The sequence below is a fragment of the Schistocerca nitens genome, chromosome 6 (genome assembly GCF_023898315.1).
Source record: "Schistocerca nitens isolate TAMUIC-IGC-003100 chromosome 6, iqSchNite1.1, whole genome shotgun sequence".
Taxonomy (NCBI): Eukaryota; Metazoa; Arthropoda; class Insecta; order Orthoptera; family Acrididae; genus Schistocerca; species Schistocerca nitens.
Window position 1 is genome coordinate 255,902,242 of NC_064619.1, and position 22,322 is coordinate 255,924,563.

The 22,322-nt window shown below is 43.2% G+C and overlaps 1 protein-coding gene across 1 annotated transcript; it reads right to left on the minus strand.

The window, feature by feature from the left end:
* Positions 1-277: 277 nt before the first annotated feature.
* On the minus strand, positions 278-12,678 carry LOC126262427 (pro-resilin-like). The gene is made up of 4 exons (XM_049959066.1): positions 12,575-12,678; positions 6,932-7,055; positions 4,050-4,684; positions 278-971 (listed from the first exon to the last, which is right to left on the minus strand). Exons 1-4 carry the CDS (start codon positions 12,578-12,580, stop codon positions 672-674), a joined length of 1,065 nt encoding a protein of 354 aa, XP_049815023.1. The 5' UTR covers positions 12,581-12,678; the 3' UTR covers positions 278-671.
* Positions 12,679-22,322: the final 9,644 nt, after the last annotated feature.

Consider the following 22,322-nt stretch of genomic DNA (forward strand, 5'->3'; position numbering starts at 1 on the left):
AGTGACACCCAAACAATGAGCCACACTGTGAATGAATGTCCAATCAGACGCTTCCCTGGTGACATTGAGAAGCTTCATCAAGCATCCCACGAGGCACTCCACTGGATCGACTCCATCAACATCCGAGTGTAGTCTGAGCAGTTTTAAAACTTGTGTACTATATATAATTTCAGATGTTCATTTTTATATATGTTTCTTTGTTTTGCTAAATATGTATTACTGTAATTGATGCATACGATAATAATAAACATAGAAATGAAATGAGACAAAATATACATTCTTTTTATCGATTTATTTGGAGTTAAATTACAAATTTTCTGTATAAACAATATAACTTATTTTGTATAAAATGTAAATAAGCTCGTTTCACTTTCTGAGTACATATTCCACGAGATGCGCTGTACTACTGAGTAGCGGTAGTAGTTTTTCACTACAGGAGAGGAGAAAACTGAAATCACTTTTTCATAAAGAATAGAGTTCACTACAAAATACTAGTGACTTAGAAGAACAGAGTCGCTAAATGGCTTGTTTCAGCGGGTACTAGACATGGAAAGCATATAGGAGTGGCTATTGTAAACGTATCTTGTGGAATGCGTCCTCTGAAACTCCTCTAGGACGTGTGGTCAGTGGCCGGGCTGTTCCGCTTTGTACTGTGCTGTGGTGGGGCCCCCTCAGTAGTGGTATCCGCCACTGCCGCTGCCGCTTCCGGCGCCACCAGCGCCGCCTCTGCCGTATCCGTAGCCGCCGGCTCCGCCAGCCGAATAGGCGGTGAGTCCGGTTTCCTGGTACTCAATGGTAGGCCTGTATCCACCCTCGTCGGCCTCGTAGGAAACGATCTGCTTGCGGCCATCGGGCAGCAGCACGCGGTACTGGCCCTGGGCGCTCTCATACTGGCGGGCCTCCTCGTGGCCGAAGTCGGTCAGCGAGGCGGCGTCCTGCACTGAGTAGCTGAACTGGTAGTTGGCCGGCTCCTGCAAAGACACCTAGCGTGACTGCGGTACCCCACAGAACGTTTTGTGGAACACATCTATGTCTGCGAAATATATGATTACTGATGAATCGTACAGGAATCTTGTAGGGGCTTTTTCGTTCACGCAGGAATTTGGTATTGCTAAACACAGATCTGAATCGATATGGATTTGCTGTCTGTACGTCTTCTGAGGGAAGCGGAGCGCTGAAGATGAAACGGTTGCTCTCGATCATACAGCAACAGCCAGCGCTGCGAGTTCTGACGTTTACCTGTAGACGGCAATGGCGTCGTTCTCACGGTGGCAATTGATTTTAATTTACCACAGTTCAGTCACGTAGCACGAAATATTACGAATTATACAGAGAAACCTTCCTCGTAAATCAGTCTACATAGTAGCAAAAATACATCAGAATTCCGACTTTAGTACCTGAGATTAGCCCAAACGTACAGAGAGAAATGATAAGGTGACTAAAGTTACTTATGGGAGCAAACTAGAGGGCTCTGTGGTTATGTCTTAGACTGGCATTTCCGTCCTCTTCCTCGTCCAGTCAAGGCTTATCTTTCTAACAAGTGAATGTTTGATTTTTGTGTTACCATATTTAAAGCTATTACCTTGTAATATAGTTGTTACTGGCCTGCATAATTTATATTAACGAAGTGCTTTAAACAGACCACATCATATTCTAGATGTTGGTAATTCAGCTATACTCGTGTAAAGAGGAGTGCGGTATTTTCAAAATGATCAGAAATACATGTTGAGTTCCCGTTTACTTTTATCTCACTTAAGTTCCGTCAGCTAAATCAGTACTGGCTACAACATCTTTTCTTAGAAACTGCCGGAAGACGCACGCTTAGAATCTCTTGATAGAGACAATGTCGGTGAGTCATTTCTCGACGTCGAGCAAAGGGCTCAGCCACAATATTGATGAACAAATCGCACTGTGCTTATCCTGGACCGAACTACAAGCCTCACAGACAAAGAGGACGGTCGCCGGAGTCGTTGGAAACGTGGGGTTCCAGAGAAATATACACGGCTTCTGCATCTCCTTACATTTCTCGGGCTCGGCGAGACATGCTTGTTTACTTAAAAGAACACTCAAAATTTAACACTTCAGGCTCCTACAAAGACATTAAGTGAGAATACAGCTAATGAGCTACTACCGTGCAAAGCGGGACGCCATGAAAAATGAGAGGAGTAAAAACATTCTTGCAGTTGAGATGTATAACTTATATGTGTTAGAGTGTAATTAAGAAACCACTGTTATTTTCCATCTCCTATCCTACTCCTGTAGAGTAGTGCGTCGGAGGAATGAACGTCTATTTATAATCCGGTATCACATGAGATAAATGTAGGACGAAATAATATTTTAACTATCTTTGTAATTTCTTCTCTTTGTTTTTTAGCAGTTAGTACAGCACCTGGTTTTTTAGTGTATTCTACTGCAGCTGACTGCATGCCTCTCCACCGCTCTCGCGTTGACAAAGCGAACCTATGACGAAACGCCCAACTACTCCCGGTATTTTCTCTATCAAACGTCGTAAAATCTCATATTTTCGAGCGATAATGAAGGTAGCTCCGGAAATGAATCACTAAATTTTAGAATTCTTCTACTGAATTTCAATCTGGCATATGCTATCCCCAATGACTGATTTTATATGTTCATGACATCTCGTCTCTCTCCGACCGCATACCCTTTAGTTTTTAAAGATTTTCATTGTTTCCTATGGTTAATCGCTAATGGTGTAATGAAACAAATGAATGTTTGTCTTATATATTCCTCCAATAGACCATGTTGTTGTTGTTTCTACTGAATGCACTAAATACCCACAAGCCGTTAAAATACACAGTGAATGGTAACAGTACTATAGAACTTCCTTGTGGTAGATACTGAATTAATTCATTTTCTCTAAGCGAAGTATTTGGTGCAATGATTGTACATGGCAGTTAAAGACCATAAGCCGAAACGGGGTTATAACACATATCCCTGCCTTTCGAATCAAAGTCTGGCATACAATTCTATCTTGTCTCCTGCAATCAGTCTGTTTTCATTTTTTAAATTGGCTTTCTGGACGTGCGCATCTAGCCATCTCAACAGTGGTAGGTACGACAGTGTGTTTCGACAGTTCAGAACATCCATTAGGGCCAAGCAATATCCTGCTACGAAATCAATAAACAGCTTTAGACTTTTCATGTGAAGCCATGCAGACGATTTCCGTTTCAGTTATGATGATACGAAATTAGGGGCCACACAATATCCAGTCCCTAAAAGGAGAAAATTTCCAATGTGGAGGGGAATCGAACTCGGGCCCCTTTGGTTTGGAATTTGCTGCGCTGACCACGCAGCTACCTAGATGGGCCACGCAATCATCTGTACACGTTGTTTAGTGTCATTATCGCTACCTGTACTTACTCGATAATTCCAGATAGTAGTGAAGATATAAGCAATTTCACGTTCTTCTTTGGCAGAAGTATACCGTTTCCTTTCATTGTTTGCAGACAATGGGATATGAGCAAACTCAGTGACACCGTATCAACACTACAATAGTCGTTGGCAGAACACGGAGCTAAACGATGGTTAACACTCTAACGTAGTCCCACTGTGGAACTGGTCTTGATTAACGTAAAGGGGCCTTACGAAGGGCAGTTAACTTCTCCAGAACTATAGTGTTGGCATTCACAGAAAAACAATGACTAGTACTCACAATAGCTCACTGGAAATCCGGCCGCGATGGCCGAGCGGTTCTAGGCGCTTCAGTCCGAAACCGCTGTTCTAGGCGCTTCAGTCCGAAACCGCGCGACTGCTGTGGTCGCAGGTTCGAATCCTGCCTCGGACATGGATGTGTGTGATGTCTTTAGGTTAGTTAGATTTAAGTAGTTCTAAGTTCTAGGGGACTGATGACCTCAGATGTTAAGCCCCATATGCTCAGAGCCATTTTGAAGATATCCAGCAACTGTTCAAAATTCTGACCGGACTCTCACTTGTAGATTCAACAACAAAGTGTTTACCGCGCAACAAGACTCTCTACATTCAACTGACATGCGACAAGGCAGAATCTGCACTTGCTACGAGTTACTTACAGAGAGTGCGTCTTCCTGGGCTCCGCCGCGGCCGTAGCCCGCAGCTCCCGGGACACCGTACTGCGTGGAGATCCCGCGGCCGGCAGCTCCCAGGCCACCGAAGCCGCCGGCAGCGCCAGGGGCGCCGTACTGGGTGGACAGGGCTCCAGCGCCTCCAGCCAGCAGGCCACCTGCCGCGGACGGAGCGCCGTACTGCGTCGAGATTCCCCTAGCTCCAGCTCCAGCTCCAGCCAGACCGCCGCCCAACCCAGAGGCACCGCCCAGAGCTGAGGGCGCGCCGTACTGGGTGGAGATGCCGCGTGCTCCAGAGAGAGCACCCACCCCGAGGCCTCTGCCGCCGGCCAACCCACCGAATGCTGACGGAGCTCCGTACTGACTGGAGATGCCGCCGGTGCGCCCGAAGGCGCCGCCAGCTCTGGAGATGCCTCCGAGTCCACCGAGTCCACCAGCTCTGGAGATGCCTCCGAGACCACCAGCTCTAGAGATGCCTCCACCGAAGCCTCCTGCGGCCGACGGGACGCCGTATTGCGTGGAGACACCGCCTACCCTTCCGAAGCCGGCAGAAGCCGCCGGTGCTCCGTACTGGGTGGACAGTCCACCGACGCCTCCGAAACGTCCTCCAGCCCCACCAGCGCCTGCAAAACGGTACACGTCAACCACTTCCTGAACCCATCTTCTACACCAGCTGATATGAAAAGTCACCTCCTGGCGTGTAGACCTGATCGCCTAGTGCAAGTCTTTTGAGGTGACGCCACTTCGGCGACTTGCGCGTCGATGAGGATGAAATGTAGATGATGGAGACAACACAAACACCCAATCCCTGAGCAGAGAAAATCTCCAACCCAGCCGGGAATCGAACCCGGGGCCTCTGACATGGCAAGCCAGCGCGCTAAGCACTCTAGTTATTATTATTTATTAATCTAAACTCCGTCCGAACAGGCCACGAGAGGGCCAACGGTACCAACCGACCGCTGTGTCATCCTTAGCCGATAGGCGTCGCTGGATGAAGATAAGTAGAGACAGGTAGTCAGCACACAGCTCTCCCGCTCGTTGTGAGTTTCATGACCGGAACTGCTACTTCTCACTCAAGGAGCTCCTCAACTGGCCTCACAAGGGCTGAATGCACCCTTCTTGCCAACAGCGCTGGACAGGCCCGAACGGTCACCTATCAAAGGGGTAGCCAAGCCAGGCAGCGCTTAACTTCTGTGATCAGATGGGAGCCGGTGGCAATGCCGTTGGCACATCATTGTTTATTGCTATTTATTTGTATATTATTCACAATTACAGCCTATCATACGAGAAGCAAAACTGGACCACAATAAAACAATACCACAATAAAGGCCTCAACGAATCACCCAACTACTACTACTACTATTAGAACTACGTAATCTATTCTCCTTTTGTTCCTTTACCTTGGTTTATTTAAACTCCTGTTCATCTTTGACCACGACCCACGAAGTAATTTCCACAGTATATTTGCAGACCATGTTCACTGCACATGTAAATACCGTAGTCATGTTCTACGGCTGGAAAACATTTATGTTACCTGTCTTGCACACATTTTGATGATTTTTAATTTATTTTACATATGTTTGACTTTGCGTCAGTCATTGGCGGCGATGTGAAGGTTATGTTATTCTTGAAAAAATAAGTTTGTCAAGTTCGCTAGTATTTCTTTTTATGACTATTACCGGTTTCGACAGTTCTATCCTGTCATCATCGGACGAGAATATATATTGACGATGACTTCACTTAACAGAGTCTAATTGCAGCCAACATTGTAGTGCCCGATAATGGCTTAAGGCTAAATCATGATACGGCGGATATATCATTCAAACATCATTCATCTGTCTTTTGAGTTTGTGTAGATACTGTACGAAGCATACGAGACATGACCGGTCAGGTTAAGATATAACATTTTTAGTGTATCCCTGTCATTATGGGGAAATACAATATTCCTCTGCCTGTGCCTGAAGTGTCCCACTCATTTTACCACAGCTGCAATACGCGATTTTTTATTTACTTTTCCGTATTTGCCTCAGTTCCACGTATACTTCGCACTTCCATTTGATTGCCTTTCTTTAACCAATTAAGGTCTTCCCTTTTCCTAATTTTCAAGTCCAATGGCTATATTGCTAGATTTACTTACAGGGCATCATATGGCTCTGAGCACTATGGGACTCAACTGCTGTGGTTATCAGTCCCCTAGAACTTAGAACTACTTAAACCTAACTAACCTAAGGACAACTCACACATCCATGCCCGAGGCAGGATTCGAACCTGCGACCGTAGCAGTCGCACGGTTCCGGACTGCGCGCCTAGAACCGCGAGACTACCGCGGCCGGCTACAGGGCATCAATTGGGTTAATGCTGTAGGCGCCCATTAATCTCAGCACCACTCTTCGTTAACGTATTGCAATTCTTTGTACGAATTGAGCATCTTTTGGACAGGATGTCTGAAGCGAGATTAGAATCTGACGTCTTGTTGACAGCGAGGAATAGTTGGTCGATAATTCACAAGAATGTCAGTCGTTATGTATTCAGTCACAGACAGAAACTGTGGGAAAGGTGAACAGCGTCAGAATTTGAAACCCTCCTCTTAATAAAACCAGTGGAATGTCTGAATCTTTCCGACAAACCTCTTGCTCAGAACATTACACGGTTAAAATTGTGGAAAAATTTCTGAATAAAAATGCGCTATGTCATGGTGCGTTATTAATTGATCCAGAAGGAATTTGACAGTAAAATTCATTTACTGATCATAAAGAGGAATCGTCCGAAAGATTGTGGACGAGTGCAGTGACAAACGATGAAAATCAGCGCTGCGAAGCAGATCGCGTTAGACCGCACCAGCTGGTCGCAGTGTCCGTGGGGCAACTTACCGAAGGCGCCTCCCATGGCCGGGGCTCCGTAGCGTGCGGAGGGCGACGGCGGCAGGTACTGCCGGTCCACGGGGGCCTCAGCCACCGCAGCCGACACGACGGCGGCCAGCACCATGAACACGGTCTGCAACGGAAAGGTGAGCACATCTTAACAACTTCTGCTTACCAGGTTCCCCCTGCTCACAACAGACAACACAACGGTTAAAAATGTTTACTGATGTCTCATTCCCAATACCCCATATGGATGGGGGTTGGGCTGTCACAGATATAATACACCGCTCTTCAGCTAGGAGTATTTATAAAGAGATTACAAGTATGACAGAAAAATAAAAATATGAGGCCTGTTTACGTTCTAAGATAAAAATATTAATGACGGTGAGCTAAAAGGAGGTGATATGAAAAAACGCTGGAACACTGCACTTTCACTCAACATCTGAAGGACCTGCACTGGGTGAAAAAATATTCTGGGAGGAGAGAATATGTTCTACAGAGGTTGGGAGCAGCGAGTGGAGATAGGGGCTCGTTAGGTGGGGAAACTATGGAGATGACAAGTAGGCGGTGAAGCAGGTAGTGGAGATACAGAAGGTGGAAAGGACAGAAGGTCAGGAGGTGTAATGGAGTGTGGGAAGAGTGGTGGTACAAGAAGAAAGGGATAGAGTGGGAGTAGAGGGAAGTAGAGAGGAGCCCTGATGTGGAATGGGATAGGTGGAGAAGGTTTAAGGTAGATAGAAGGGATAAATATTGGGGCGGATCTCATTGTTTGGAGAGTGAGTCGGGATAGGATATGGAACGTATGTCTGTGTAAGCTTAGAGGGTTGTGTTTGTGAAGGCGCGGCAGCATACCAGGGTTGGTGATCAGAGGCGAGACAATGGGCTTATCTGAATCTCGTTTATGCGGAGTTATGCGATGTTGTTGAGGAGGGACAGAAATTTTATAAGATGGTAGACGATCCATGTATTTTCAAGCCAGACCTCCACTAAAAGTCCTTATGAAAGCAAAATTCCACCGATACACAGTCATATAGGTGATCTTATTACATGTGTGACATCTTCAACACATGAAATTGCGCTGAATGCTTGTACGACAAACACATTTACAGGAAATCAACATGTGTTGCTAGTTTCCTAACTATCCAACATATGGAAGGAATACGGCGACAACTATTGACTTTCTGTAATCTGATTTGTGGTTCAGTGCAGTTTCATATGTTGAATGTATAGCTCATGTAATACGAACACTCTGTATCTCTTGCAAGGCTGTGTCTTGTGTGGACATCACCCAAGTGTGTCGATGGAATTTGGCTCTGATAAGCAACTTTAGTACACATCAGGTTTTCAAAAACGAACAGCTATGTTCGAAACTAGTCACCAGTATAAATTATACGCAACTGTGAAAGAAGTTTCAATAAAGAAAAGCTGTAATACTTCCATATTCGCAATACGCTAAAGAGAGGGTCCACTTCAGTGGGCGTATACAGGCTCTCTCAGGATTCGCTAGTGTAACACGGTATATTTGTTTTTGGGTTATCAGCTTTCTTGAATAACAGCTTCAGAAAAGTTTTGCCGCGTCAGATTTGCATTCCGTCTAGCATTTTCGATGACTGATGTCATCATCAAGAGATGCACTTCCTTCCGATGCACAAAGCTGTCATCATACATCCCGTACGAAATTAGCTTTATAAACGCTGATACACGGTGTTAGAACTTTCTGTGTTAAGGAAACCTGGATTCCGAGATCAGGAATCTAAAAAACACTTTCCGTAAGAAGAGCTATAGTGACCGATATGTTAAGTTAGCCATTTATAGCGAACAAAACCTCAATGATTCTCAGTCACGTGAAGGTGATTCGTTCATAGCATGTCTTCCTTTCTACAACAAATAAAATAAGCACGGTCCTGAGCAGACACGGCATTCAAACAATTTTCCGATCACCCAATAGAAATAAACAGATGTTTCACACAGTAAAAGATAGCCTTTGTGTCATTAATCCTTATGACTGTGATACCAGTTATACTGGTCACTTAATACGAACAATACAGAACGCTACACAGAGTACCTGCGCCATACTACATATCGCAATTCGACAAATCTGTTGCTGTCGAACACAAGCTCATGAACAAACATACGATTGTGTTTGATGAAACGGAACTATTGTCCCATGCATCTGCCTACTAGGATCCTGTCACCAAGGAAGCCGTTGAGATGACAATGGTAACAACGGCGAGACATTGGCTTACAGCCTTAATGGTGCTTGGGAACGGAAAAGACAACAGAAAAATCAGCTGATCCAGCCGTCAACCAAAACCACCATTGCTGCCAATGATTTTCAGTCATAGCCATCGACTTAATATCTGGTATCATATGGAAGTTCTGTGACTTCGAGACGTCTCCGTAACACACTTTGGCCAACTAAATAAAGTACCCAACGTCCTACAGAAGTCTCATGATGACAGCGACGGAGGAACTCATCGAAAGCTCGAGGCTAAATATAAACTGACGTGGCACGAACTCCGTCAGGCATCTATTCGGTAATGTCTTCAGCTTCCTGACAGACTTTATATATGTGAATTTCGAAATATTCGATGACGTTTCGGGAGTGTGGACAGTGGGCGTTTACTAGCAGGTACGACATTTGTTTTCGGCACCTGACAGATATATTCAGGTAGTGACATAGTTCTTATGCCGTAGATTCTACACAGGCCATTACGCACATCTGACCTGGGACTGAAGATTAGAAAATGAGGCATTATTATTTGTGCATAGTTTTACTGTTTATGTAGTTCGCAAGTCTGTCCTGTGAAACCCTGTGAAAGTCAGCTTTTATGAAACGGATTTGGGGTTTCGTGGAGTAGAGAATTTGTGAGTTTATGTGAGAAAAATTTGTTTTTGCACGAAATTTTATGAATTTTCTGTACATAATTTGGCAGACAGACGGTTGCCCTGAGTGCTGCTCCAGTTTTCGAAAATTGGTAAATTGACTAAATTGTGAGAGTTCTTGCAGATTAAGGTAGTGTGGACGGAAGAAGGACGTGAACCCGCAATCTTTGTGTAAAATTTCATTTAATTTCGGTGACCTGAAATTTCGGGAGCCTATCGTTTTCTGGTAGGCTGTCGAAGAAATCGTGGGGAACGTACCAGAGGCAACTCACGCGAAAAGTTAACATGAACAATTCCGGATACTACACTTTGTGATTAGTATTTCAATAGCGATCGAGGTTCTGGAGATCGTTAAAAAGACCAATAGAAAAAGGGAGAGAGGAGGTGGGCGACGGATAATGCTACACAATGATTATGACGTGAAGAATTAATCTGAGGGAAAAACCTGTTGCTTTAATCGAGACCTACGCTCAGGTTCGCTCTTCTGAGCGAAAGCAACGTTAAACGTAAGGATAGCCTATGTGGTTCAGTGATTTATACTAAGTACTTGACGAATACTTAGCTCGCGATTGAATGATGTTAGAAGAAGTATGGAATCGTGAATTTTTGTATCGGTAAGTATAAAGAAACGAAAAGATAGAGCGAGAGAGGGAGCACTGAATGATTGTTTCAGACGTTTCCAAGCATTGACAATGAAGAACAATGTGAAGCAAATGGAAACATTAATGCCAATCTACTTTAGTTGCTAGATAAGCTTCATTGTAACTTATGTAGTAACAGTTACGCTAGTTGTTAGTGTTTTCATTCTACACATTATCTAATCATTCGATCCAGTTTTTCAGCAAGTGAAACACAATACTCAGCTACTAAAGCATTCAGATTTGGCGATCTGCAGACATCATACACTGAAATAAAATCGCTCGACAATTACTTCCATCGATGTTTGTTACAACACCACCAACATTTGTTTTCAAATAACAGCCACGGTCTCCAACGATGTCATCATATAAAAATGGAAATGCCGTGTGGCTAGGGCCTTCCGTAGGGCAGACCGTTCGCCTGGTGCAAGTCTTTCGAGTTGATGCCACTTCCGCGACTTGCGTGTCGATGGGAACGAAATGATGATGATAAGGACAACACAACACCCAGTCCCTGAGCGGAGAAAATCACCAACCCAGCCGGGAGTCTAACACGAGCCGTTAGGTATGACATTCTGTCGCGCTGAGCATTGAGCTACCTGGGGCGGACATCATATGACAAAGTTGCATTTTTTCTCTTATATTCTACTCTACATCCGCGTAAAAGGATTTACGCTAGCGATTATCTTCAACAACCTTAAATTTCAAAATTTGATGGTACGCTACTAATACGTTGGATCCATAAAAAGAAAAAATAGTTCAGTGGAACACCTTAAACGATGGACGAAGAAAGACTGAAAGCTATAAGCATACATAGGTAATACAGCAGCCTTTGAACCGTAACGTTCCCTGTAACTAAAACTGAACGGTCAATATAATTTGTACTTTTTTGCGTTGTCAATTAACGGATACATTGACAAACTTTTGGCAGATGAAGATGCTTTCGTGGTATTATGTTTCTACATTACTTAACATTTTTCCCGTTTGGCTGTGTAACCAGGAATTTGTTTTATACATATATTTGATACGCGTAATATGTTTCTGTGTTATCACTGTTGTATATGTAGCAGCGATATGCTCCTATAGTAGTTACGTTTGTCATACATGAGCTGCCAGATTCATTTTCAGGCATGTCCGCTATGCGGAAGGATTACAGGACATTTTGAATCAAAAGTGCAGTTTACTAGGGACATAAAGTGGGCCAAGACGGAATGCATGTGTAAACACTGACGGAAGAGAATCACGAATGAGAGTATCGAGGAACTCTACATTGAATACGAGGACCACTTAGTGTAATTGTGCTACCTTGGAAGCAAGGAGGTCAAAAGGCCATGAGAAGCGGACTGGCAAAGGCAAAGACGATATTCCTGCCCGAAGCAAATCTACTATTATCACTTATGGGCTTTAAACTGCAGAAGAAATTTCTGAGAATGTACATGTGGAGCAGAGCACCTTACGCAAATGAACCACAGACAATGGGAAAACCCGAACAGAAGAGGATCAAAGGTATTGAGATTTGGTGTAGAAAAAAAAGCAGAAAATGATACGTACTAATAACAAATGAGGAGATTCTCCGCACAATGGCGAGTGAAATGGGCTTGGTGATGGGGTCTGTTTTGAGACATCACTTGAAAACTTCGATTGAACTAGAGGGAACCTTAAAGAAGGAACCGTAAAGAGGGAACCGTAATAGACTAAAAACTGTAGCGGCAGATGGAGATTCGAATAAAAGATTTAACGGTGGACGTTAAGTGTAAGATTTAAGCTTAGATGAATAAACTGGCACTGGAGAAGAACCCGCTCCGGGCCGCATCAAACCAGTCAGGAGACTCGTGGCTCTACAAATAAACAGTTCAAATAAAACACAAGCGTATATCAAATTAGGTGTACCGCTGTGGACAGAGTAATAGTTATGTCGATAAAGGATGTCCCGATAGCTGGCACGAATAAATCTAATGCGAAACCCATCTCGCGTTTGATTTGGGAAATAGCGTCAGCTGTTCCTGTAACGTCCCGTTCCTGCGAGAAAACTACCCGTAGCGAAGAACAAAGACCTATACTCGGGAATCCGTAGGCTGGTAACCGGCACTCAGACATTGCTAATCCCAGCAGATTGCTGGATGCTTACCTTCATGATGAGCTCAGAGAGGTGTATACGCCGAGAGGATGGAAATGGATGTGATGATCCTCCCGGCTGCGGACGGCGTATTTATACTGGCCGGTGGCCCCACTCGTGGCGTGGAGCTCTTTTTGCGTTGATTGCGCGCGTTCCAGTTGCACCAGTTGTGAGGGACGGACGCGCGCCGATGATGGGCAGCGTGCATTGCGCCAGACACTTTCACGGCGAGCGCGGCGGAGCCACACCTCCAGGAGCGCGGCTTGCCTTCGCCCTCGCCGCGGACCACTCCGAGTGGCTCTTCGCAACCCCGAGGTCACCTCGCCGCCTAATACGGCGCGCTGCTCCCGGCAGCTTTACGACCGTTTCGTCCGTGTCGCTGTTGCGGCTACTGTGTGCTCACGAAATAGAGGAGGCCCACTCGCCCCGACAAAGTAGTCACTTTTCTACATGAAACCATTACAAAATGGTTCAAATGACCCTGGAAACTATGGGACTCAACAACTGAGATCATCAGTCCTCTAGAACTTAGAACTACTTAAACCTAAATAACCTAAGGACATCACACACATCCGTGCCCCAGGCAGTATTCGAACCTGCGACCGTAGCGGTCTCGCTGTTCCGGACTGAAGCGTCAAGAGCCGCTCGGCCACAGCGGTCGGCTGAAACGACTATATCGTGTGAAGGGGCAGTAATGAAGTCCTAATCATCACTTCTACAAAAGAAGGTGTGGATTAACTTTTTGTTAATAAGTTTAATTTACGTCTATGGTCACAACCTTTTTGTTAACATATTACCGATTTCGGTCTTTAATGAACATCACCAGATCTGCAGCAAAAATAAGAAAAACATAAAACACTCGCAAACTGTCTACATCTTAAGAACAATACATAGACTATAATGAAAAGTAGTACTGACAAAAATTACATTTGTGCGCTTTAAGTATGAAGAGGCATATCTGTTTCATAAAAGCAAAGTCCTAATGTACTGCAGCCATAGTGGCATCGTCAAATGTTAAATGCGGAATCAGCACCAGCATCATCAAATACATAGAAACAACATCACATGCACGAGTCATGTTGTCAGTAGTACTACTGTTTAAGACAAGCTGCCGTACAATATCCAGAACATGTTTGTGTTGTAAGTTCACCAGATGTCGCTAATGTCGGCATATATCAGTTTTCAATAATTAATTGAAACAGTGAAAATAAAGGGGGATACAATAGTTGAAGTCTTTAATAAGCTTATGACGCATAGAAGGCATTACAGTAAATAAAAAGCAATAAAAAGAAGAACACGACAAAAGTTAGATTGTGAAAAAGAGGAAGAGTTAAGAAACAGTGGTTGACATGTGCTCTAGTGCCAATATTCTAGGTAATGACATAAATATTAAGCACCGTTGATAGTGCACCGGGTAATATTAAACAACCATAAAACAAATCTCTAAAGGAGCCACAAATGAAAGAAAACATAGTGCTGCACATAATCAAAGCCCTCTGTTAGCGCTAACGCCAGAATTGCGCACAGGCGGGAAGTGGTTGGAGGAACGTGACCGGCAGAGAGCCCCTAGTACCCTGCGGCACTCCGTTGCAAGAAAAGAATGATAAAATTCCGAAACAGTGGATGGCCCACATTATCTGATTAATGCCGACATTAGCTACATCTGGTGAACTTACAACACAAACATGTTCTGGATATTGTACGGCAGCTTGTCTTAAACAGTAGTGCTACTGACAGCATGACTCGTGCATGTGATCTGATTTGTATGTATTTGACGATGCTGGTGCTGATTCCGCATTTAACATTTGACGATGCCACTATGGCTGCAGTACATTAGGACTTTGTTTTTATGAAACAGGTATGCCTCTTCATATTTAAAGCGCACAAATGTAAATTTTGTCAAAACTACTTTTCATTATAGTCTATGTATTGTTCTTAATTTGTAGGCAGTTTGAGCGTGTATTTATGTTTTTCTCATTTTTGCTGCAGATCTGATGATCTTCATTAAAGACCGAAACCGGTAATATGTTAAAAAAAAAGTTTGTGGCCATAGATGTAGATTAAAAGAAACTTATTACATACACGGGTCACTGTTTTTTCGCGACAATGTCGCAAATTGTGTAACTTTTTGTTGTTTGCTTGTATGCTTCTGCATACCTTGTAGGCAGCCTGAAAAATCTTTCCTGAGAGTTGATTGTGTGTTATACTGACAACTTCTGTTGCATTCGTGCGATTGTGCAATTCCCGCTGGGTTTGTAGAAGTACAATGCATTTTTAAACCTCCAAATAATGCCAGTATCATGTTTTGCAAGCATCGCTCAGTCGGCTGTCTGTGGACCCTCGTTACGAATTTACACCACTATTACCCGGAACTTATTTCCTACTACGAGGCTTTTAATTCTTACTAATCCAAATTGTTTCGGAAATGTATTTGCTTACCTTGTTGTTATTGCTTACTGATTACGTTATAACCATCGTATTCGTATCAATTTAGACACGCGAAAAATGCAAATAAAAACACAGCAGAATGCATTTGAGAGTCGAATACTTGTTCTCTGAACTCAGCCATATGCTTTGGCCACTTTACAACGGCGCTTTCGTTGAACAGGATTTACTTTGTGAATAGGTAAGAGGCAGCCGTTACAGTTTCCTTCCTCAAACTCTACGAAAATATGCGTTTGCGGACATTAGATTTGATGATTGCGCGTCTTGAACTTCAGAGATGGTTACTAAAAACAGGTTGATATTGAACTAAAATATCTGAGAGTCTTTCGTTTTATGCGTGTAATACATTCGCAGTTGCGAATAGGGCAACCATCAGCTATATAGTTGAGTGACGACAATGAGACTTTGTACTGGACTCGGTCTTGAACCGGAATGTCCCACTTATCACGAGCAGTCTCCTTACCATTACGCTGCCCGAGCACAACCTACTGCCATACCCTAATTTCCATACGTCGTCAACTATGTGTCTACAGCCTACACTCGTACATCCGTTATGTTTAATTACACTATAAGTGTATAAAATGTAACAGCTCGCCAACCGTTGCACACAACTTTTTAATATAAAAACACATTAATCAGGTTTCGATAGCTCTAACACTACCTTCATGAGTAGTGACATGAATTCATACGACAACTTTTAAATTTTCAGCAAACAGTGCTGAAAATTTAAAGATTGTCATGTGAGTTCATGCAACTTTTATCAATCTGTTGAAGATAGGCTTAGGGCTATCGAAACCTGATTAATGTGTTTTTATATTTAAAAAAAGTTGTGTGCAACCGGTTGGCTGGCTGTTACATTTTATGTATTTGCATACGCTGTTGCTGAGCACACAGCCAAGAAATGTTTAAAATATCAACATTTTAATCGAAAAACCCTTGATCGGTATCGGCGGATAAATACGATATTGCAGTGCCTGTATTGCATGTCCGAACGAACATTGCATCGTACGTCAAAACCACATAGGCACTGCAGTATCGTATCTATAAATTTAGGTTGCACATGATCCACCTGCCAAATGCCAGCCAAATAGTGACTGGCCATCCCCTTGTAAGAAGCTCGAAATGTACAATACTACATATAACACAATGGTTAAGTACTGCAGGTGCTTCCAATGTGTTCGAACAAGTCTGATTGGCGAGGAACGAATTGATAGGTCGTTTCTCTGTGAAGAACCGGGAATGACAAGGGCCTTGGAACTCGATGAGCGATGGTTGATAATCGAGGTGACCACGAAAAGGATGAAAAATAGTCGCCAACCAGTATTTATCATACTGCACGTTTTGTAAATGACAATTTCGCCACGACTGCTCATACCCACTCAAAAAGTCTGCCTAATCGGGGCAGGAGCAGACAAGTTGCAGCTGTGTTAGGCCAGTTTTGGTCACTAGAACTCGGATTTCCGTGCAAGTGTACGTTGCGTGCGTTTTTGTATGTTTTGGCCATTTTGGGAGTAAATGTACATTTCGAAAATTTCTTCAGTGTGGTAGTACAGAGTTAGATTCTTGTAGAGTATATTATATCATTTGCATATATTACAATAACTTGCATGATTGACTCTGTGACGGTACGTCACATAAATGGACATTTGGAGAAAGGAAAAGGAAGTTTTTGTTATGAGACGTTTGAATTTAAATTATTTCAAGACTGTTTACGTTTGCACGATGTATAACAAATAGTAAAGAACGTAAGTTATTATTATCAAAACACAAATATCGATGTAATCAACAAAAGACAGTTTTTTTGGTATAATCTCTGTGTAACATAGGCCATGAAGATCAGAGACAATGCTTTGATTGAACTAACTCTCGTGTTTTGTTTCGTCTAGCGGTAGGCCGCCATTTTAGTGCTGTCTGATAATAATTAACGTAAGTTTTATCTGTATTTTTGAAAAATACAATAGAAATTGTTATTAGAAAGTGTGCATTATTGACTTAGTTGTCACCTCTCACGATCGCAACCATTAATTATAATTAACAAAGTTTTTACAGAACTTCGCAGTGCAGGCAGCTCATCTCCCCTAGCAGGATTTAGTCGGCCATTACGCTGACTGTATTATTTAATTAAAACATCATGTCATAATATTAAATGTAAATGCGAGAGACTTCTCAATTTCTATCATTCATTAATTTCAAAGAAAAAAGAGTCAAAATAGATTTTGTTTATTAATATTTAGAATACTGAGTGAGTTCAGTATGTTTCTTTTTGGCCGCCTAACGGCAGATTGGATTCTCTCCAGTTTTGCCTTGCAAGTAATGAACAAGAAATATTGAAAAACATTACATTCCGCAATATCTCAGTTAATCTTTGTGTAATTTGGTACATAAATAACCAGTAGCCCCTGAGACCCATATTAATAATTACAGTTTGCGTAAGAATACGCATATTTTCTTTTCTAAATAGCACCGCTCACGCAAACTATTTATTGGAAGGAGGTGAGTTGCGCGTTGTGTTTAAAAAAATATTATATCGTGCGTACTTCGGGGCAGCCGATGTCCGTACGAGTGTTATCGCGGTATAAGTTAATTAAAAGTCTCATGCTAGCCCACAATATTAAAAGCCACCCCAACCAAAATCACAAAATATATAATTATAAAAATAAAAATATACACTTATACCGTGATAACTCTTTCACTGATACTTTCTATATGAATGGTGAATAAGTGCTGAACATGAGTAAATTCGTGAATTTCGGTGCTGACCTCAACAGCCTTGGTTCGGCAGCAGATGTCGGTTTAAGTCAATATACTTCGTGCCGTCTCTCACTGCTGCCAATCCCTGCTGACTACGGTAAGTGGTACGAATTGTTATAGTTGAGTTATGCGCCACGAAGAGCGTCTTGGCAGCACTGCCAAAATACCGCAGCGCAACTATCTTCCGTTGCTTACCCTCTCGCCGCATTCGCCTCTGAGGTGTGCTCAGTGCGAAATTTACAGACTGGGTAGCAATTATTATACAAAAGTGAAAAATTTTATCAGTTGTGTGCACGACCTAGCTTCGTGGAACTGCGGGCAAAACAAGACAACAACATGTCACTAAACCATTTCCATCCGCCATTTATATTACAAAGTCGGTCTGCAGTGAAACACTTTTCAGTGTCGCTGATAAAGGAAAGCGGAAATTCTTTACCTACCGGACTCTAACAAACTTGAGTACCTGATATCTTCAGATGAATTGTAACATTTATTTAGGGTTTCTGACTATGTCCAAAATTTCTTCACCTAAGTGTGCATCTGCCACTTCTTGTGATGTTGAGAGATGTGTGAGTCAAGATCATAAAGTCAGCTGAAGAAAATTTTGAGAAACTGGTTGCTGTGTATTGTTTTAGAAGATAATAGAAATAAATATACAACTGGATTTTTATAATGAAGATTTTTATTGTTTTGCTACCTCACTGTGCATGTTACGTTGTATGATACTGAATAAATGAGGATGTGGCACACAAATGCTGACATGTCTACAGTTTTTTTTTTTAAAAAAAAAAAGGCATACGCAATGAAACGCAAAACACAGGATAAGCAGAATCTAACTATTTTTTATGTTTTAAATGAACACACCGCAATTTCACTGTATTGATGTTTATTTAATTACGATCCAGGTTTCGGCCTGAGAGACCATCTTGACGTTGCGGTTAATAATGAAAGTAAAACTAAAGGAAAGTCAAGACACGTTCATAGGATTTGTCGACCTGGAAAAAGAGTTCGACGATTTAAAATGATGCAATGTGTTCTAAATTCTCAGTAAATTATGGGTAAGCTATAGGAAGAGAAGGGTAATATATAATATGTACAAGAACCAAGACGAAATATTAAGAGTGGACGACCAGGAACGATGCGCTCGGATTAAAAAAAAAATGTAAGACAAGGATGTAGTATTTCGTCCCTACTGTTCAACCTGTACATCGAAGAAGCAATGATGGAAATAGATGAAAGGTTCAGGAGTAGAACTAAAATTCAAGGAGAAGGCTTTCAATGATACAATTCGCTGATGACATTGCTATTCTGAGTGAAAGTGAAGAAGAATTACATGATCTGCTTAATGTATTGAACAGTCTGATGCGTACAGAATATGGACCGAGAGTAAATCGAAGAAAGACGAAAGTAATGGGAAGTAGCAGAAATGAAAACAAAGAGAAAATTAACATCAGGATTGACGATCACGAAGTAGATGAAGTTAAGGAATTCTACTACCTAGGCAGCAAACTACTAAATGATGGACGGAGCAAGGAGGACATCAAAAGCAGAATAGTCCTGGGAAAAAGGGCATTCCTGGCCAAGAGCAGTGTACTAGTATCAAAGGTAGACCTTAATTTGAGGAAGAAGTTTCTGATAATGTACGTGTGGAGCACAGCATTGTACGGTAGTGAAACATGGATTGTGGGAAAACCGGGACAGAAGAGAATCGAAGCCTTTGAGATGTGGTGCAACAGACGAATGTTGAAAATTAGTTGGACTGATAAGATAAGGAGTGAGGAGGTTCTGCGTTTGGAATACATCCAACAAATAATTGAGGACGTAGATGGCAAGTGCTACTCTGAAATGAAGAGGCTGGCACCGGAGAGGAAATCGTGGAGGACCGCATCAAACCAGTCAGAAGACTGATCACGCATATATATATATATATATATATATATATATATATATATATATATTCTTGGAAATGGAAAAAAGAACACATTGACACCGGTGTGTCAGACCCACCATACTTGCTCCGGACACTGCGAGAGGGCTGTACAAGCAATGATCACACGCACGGCACAGCGGACACACCAGGAACCGCGGTGTTGGCCGTCGAATGGCGCTAGCTGCGCAGCATTTGTGCACCGCCGCCGTCAGTGTCAGCCAGTTTGCCGTGGCATACGGAGCTCCATCGCAGTCTTTAACACTGGTAGCATGCCGCGACAGCGTGGACGTGAACCGTATGTGCAGTTGACGGACTTTGGGCGAGGGCGTATAGTGGGCATGCGGGAGGCCGGGTGGACGTACCGCCGAATTGCTCAACACGTGGGGCGTGAGGTCTCCACAGTACATCGATGTTGTCGCCAGTGGTCGGCGGAAGGTGCACGTGCCCGTCGACCTGGGACCGGACCGCAGCGACGCACGGATGCACGCCAAGACCGTAGGATCCTACGCAGTGCCGTAGGGGACCGCACCGCCACTTCCCAGCAAATTAGGGACACTGTTGCTCCTGGGGTATCGGCAAGGACCATTCGCAACCGTCTCCATGAAGCTGGGCTACGGTCCCGCACACCGTTAGGCCGTCTTCCGCTCACGCCCCAACATCGTGCAGCCCGCCTCCAGTGGTGTCGCGACAGGCGTGAATGGAGCGACGAATGGAGACGTGTCGTCTTCAGCGATGAGAGTCGCTTCTGCCTTGGTGCCAATGATGGTCGTATGCGTGTTTGGCGCCGTGCAGGTGAGCGCCACAATCAGGACTGCATACGACCGAGGCACACAGGGCCAAAACCCGGCATCATGGTGTGGGGAGCGATCTCCTACACTGGCCGTACACCACTGGTGATCGTCGAGGGGACACTGAATAGTGCACGGTACATCCAAACCGTCATCGAACCCATCGTTCTACCATTCCTAGACCGGCAAGGGAACTTGCTGTTCCAACAGGACAATGCACGTCCGCATGTATCCCGTGCCACCCAACGTGCTCTAGAAGGTGTAAGTCAACTACCCTGGCCAGCAAGATCTCCGGATCTGTCCCCCATTGAGCATGTTTGGGACTGGATGAAGCGTCGTCTCACGCGGTCTGCACGTCCAGCACGAACGCTGGTCCAACTGAGGCGCCAGGTGGAAATGGCATGGCAAGCCGTTCCACAGGACTATATCCAGCATCTCTACGATCGTCTCCATGGGAGAATAGCAGCCTGTATTGCTGCGAAAGGTGGACATACACTGTACTAGTACCGACATTGTGCATGCTCTGTTGCCTGTGTCTATGTGCCTGTGGTTCTGTCAGTGTGATCATGTGATGTATCTGACCCCAGGAATGTGTCAATAAAGTTTCCCCTTCCTGCGACAATGAATTCACGGTGTTCTTATTTCAATTTCCAGGAGTATATATATATATATATATATATATATATATATATATATATATATATATATATATATATATATATTAAGAAAAAGTGAAATGAAACGAACTATCACACACAATTACGAATCTATGAGAAACAAATTGATACTGAAGCAACTGCATCGTAGAGGTCCCAGCTATACGTACAACAGCGGAAGTCTCTTTCAAAACGCGTGTGGGCCATTACGAAACTCTTTTCCTAACCACTACCTGAAGTAATTCTCAACTATCCAATCATAGATGAGTAGAAGATAAGATGTTAATGGTTTACTGTGACCTATTTTCGGAGAAGACGCAAAATCGAGAGGACTTAATTTGGTATACATCCGTCATTGACGATATACCCACGTTTCCAAAACAGAGTTAAAGGAAACTACTTTTTAGAATATGATCCTGTTTATGTTTAAGTCTAACAGTTACCTCAAGGTACCATTCTAACAATAGGTAATGGCACTGATACATCATTGCATTGTGTTACGTGATACCAAACGTTTTAAGTAAGTGGAGGAACAATAAAATCAGAACATTCGGTAAAACATTGTATATTAAGGTTACAGTTGCCAATTTATAATTTTTCTTCTATGATATCATATAAGTTGTTACAGATACGTAATATGATACAGTTGTTCCAAAAAAAATTTATTTGCTTTTGAAAGACATTCAAAGCCGAACATGTCGAAATAGTTCATGCAAATGAGAACATGTTTTTTAAAGGAGTATTTTCATTGTAGATTTAGAAATATGAACTGCCTTTTGGCACAAAAGAAAAGGCGCTTTGCTTTGCGATAAGTCATTTTCATTCATACGTATGCCTGTAATAAGTTTGTGAAAAACTGCACTTTGTGGACATGTTCGTCTTTGAATGTTTCGCCTCAAACGTATGCATGTTCAACGATTTGATAGTGGACGAAAATCAGGGCTCCACTGGTGAGTTATACAATCAATTTATCGCCATGGACATGGGCTGAGGGTTTTCACTACAGGCCAAGACAAAGGACCAAAGTCCGCCACCGTTGAAAAAGGTGAATGTCCAACCATCGTTGTCCTAGGTGATGTTGAACGTTGGCTGGGACTGCCGTGGTGTGGTTGTAACACATTATGCTGTCAAGACGCAGCGTCGTGGGAAGTCGTCGAAGCCGGTGTTTTTGCTCCACGACAGCGCCCTTG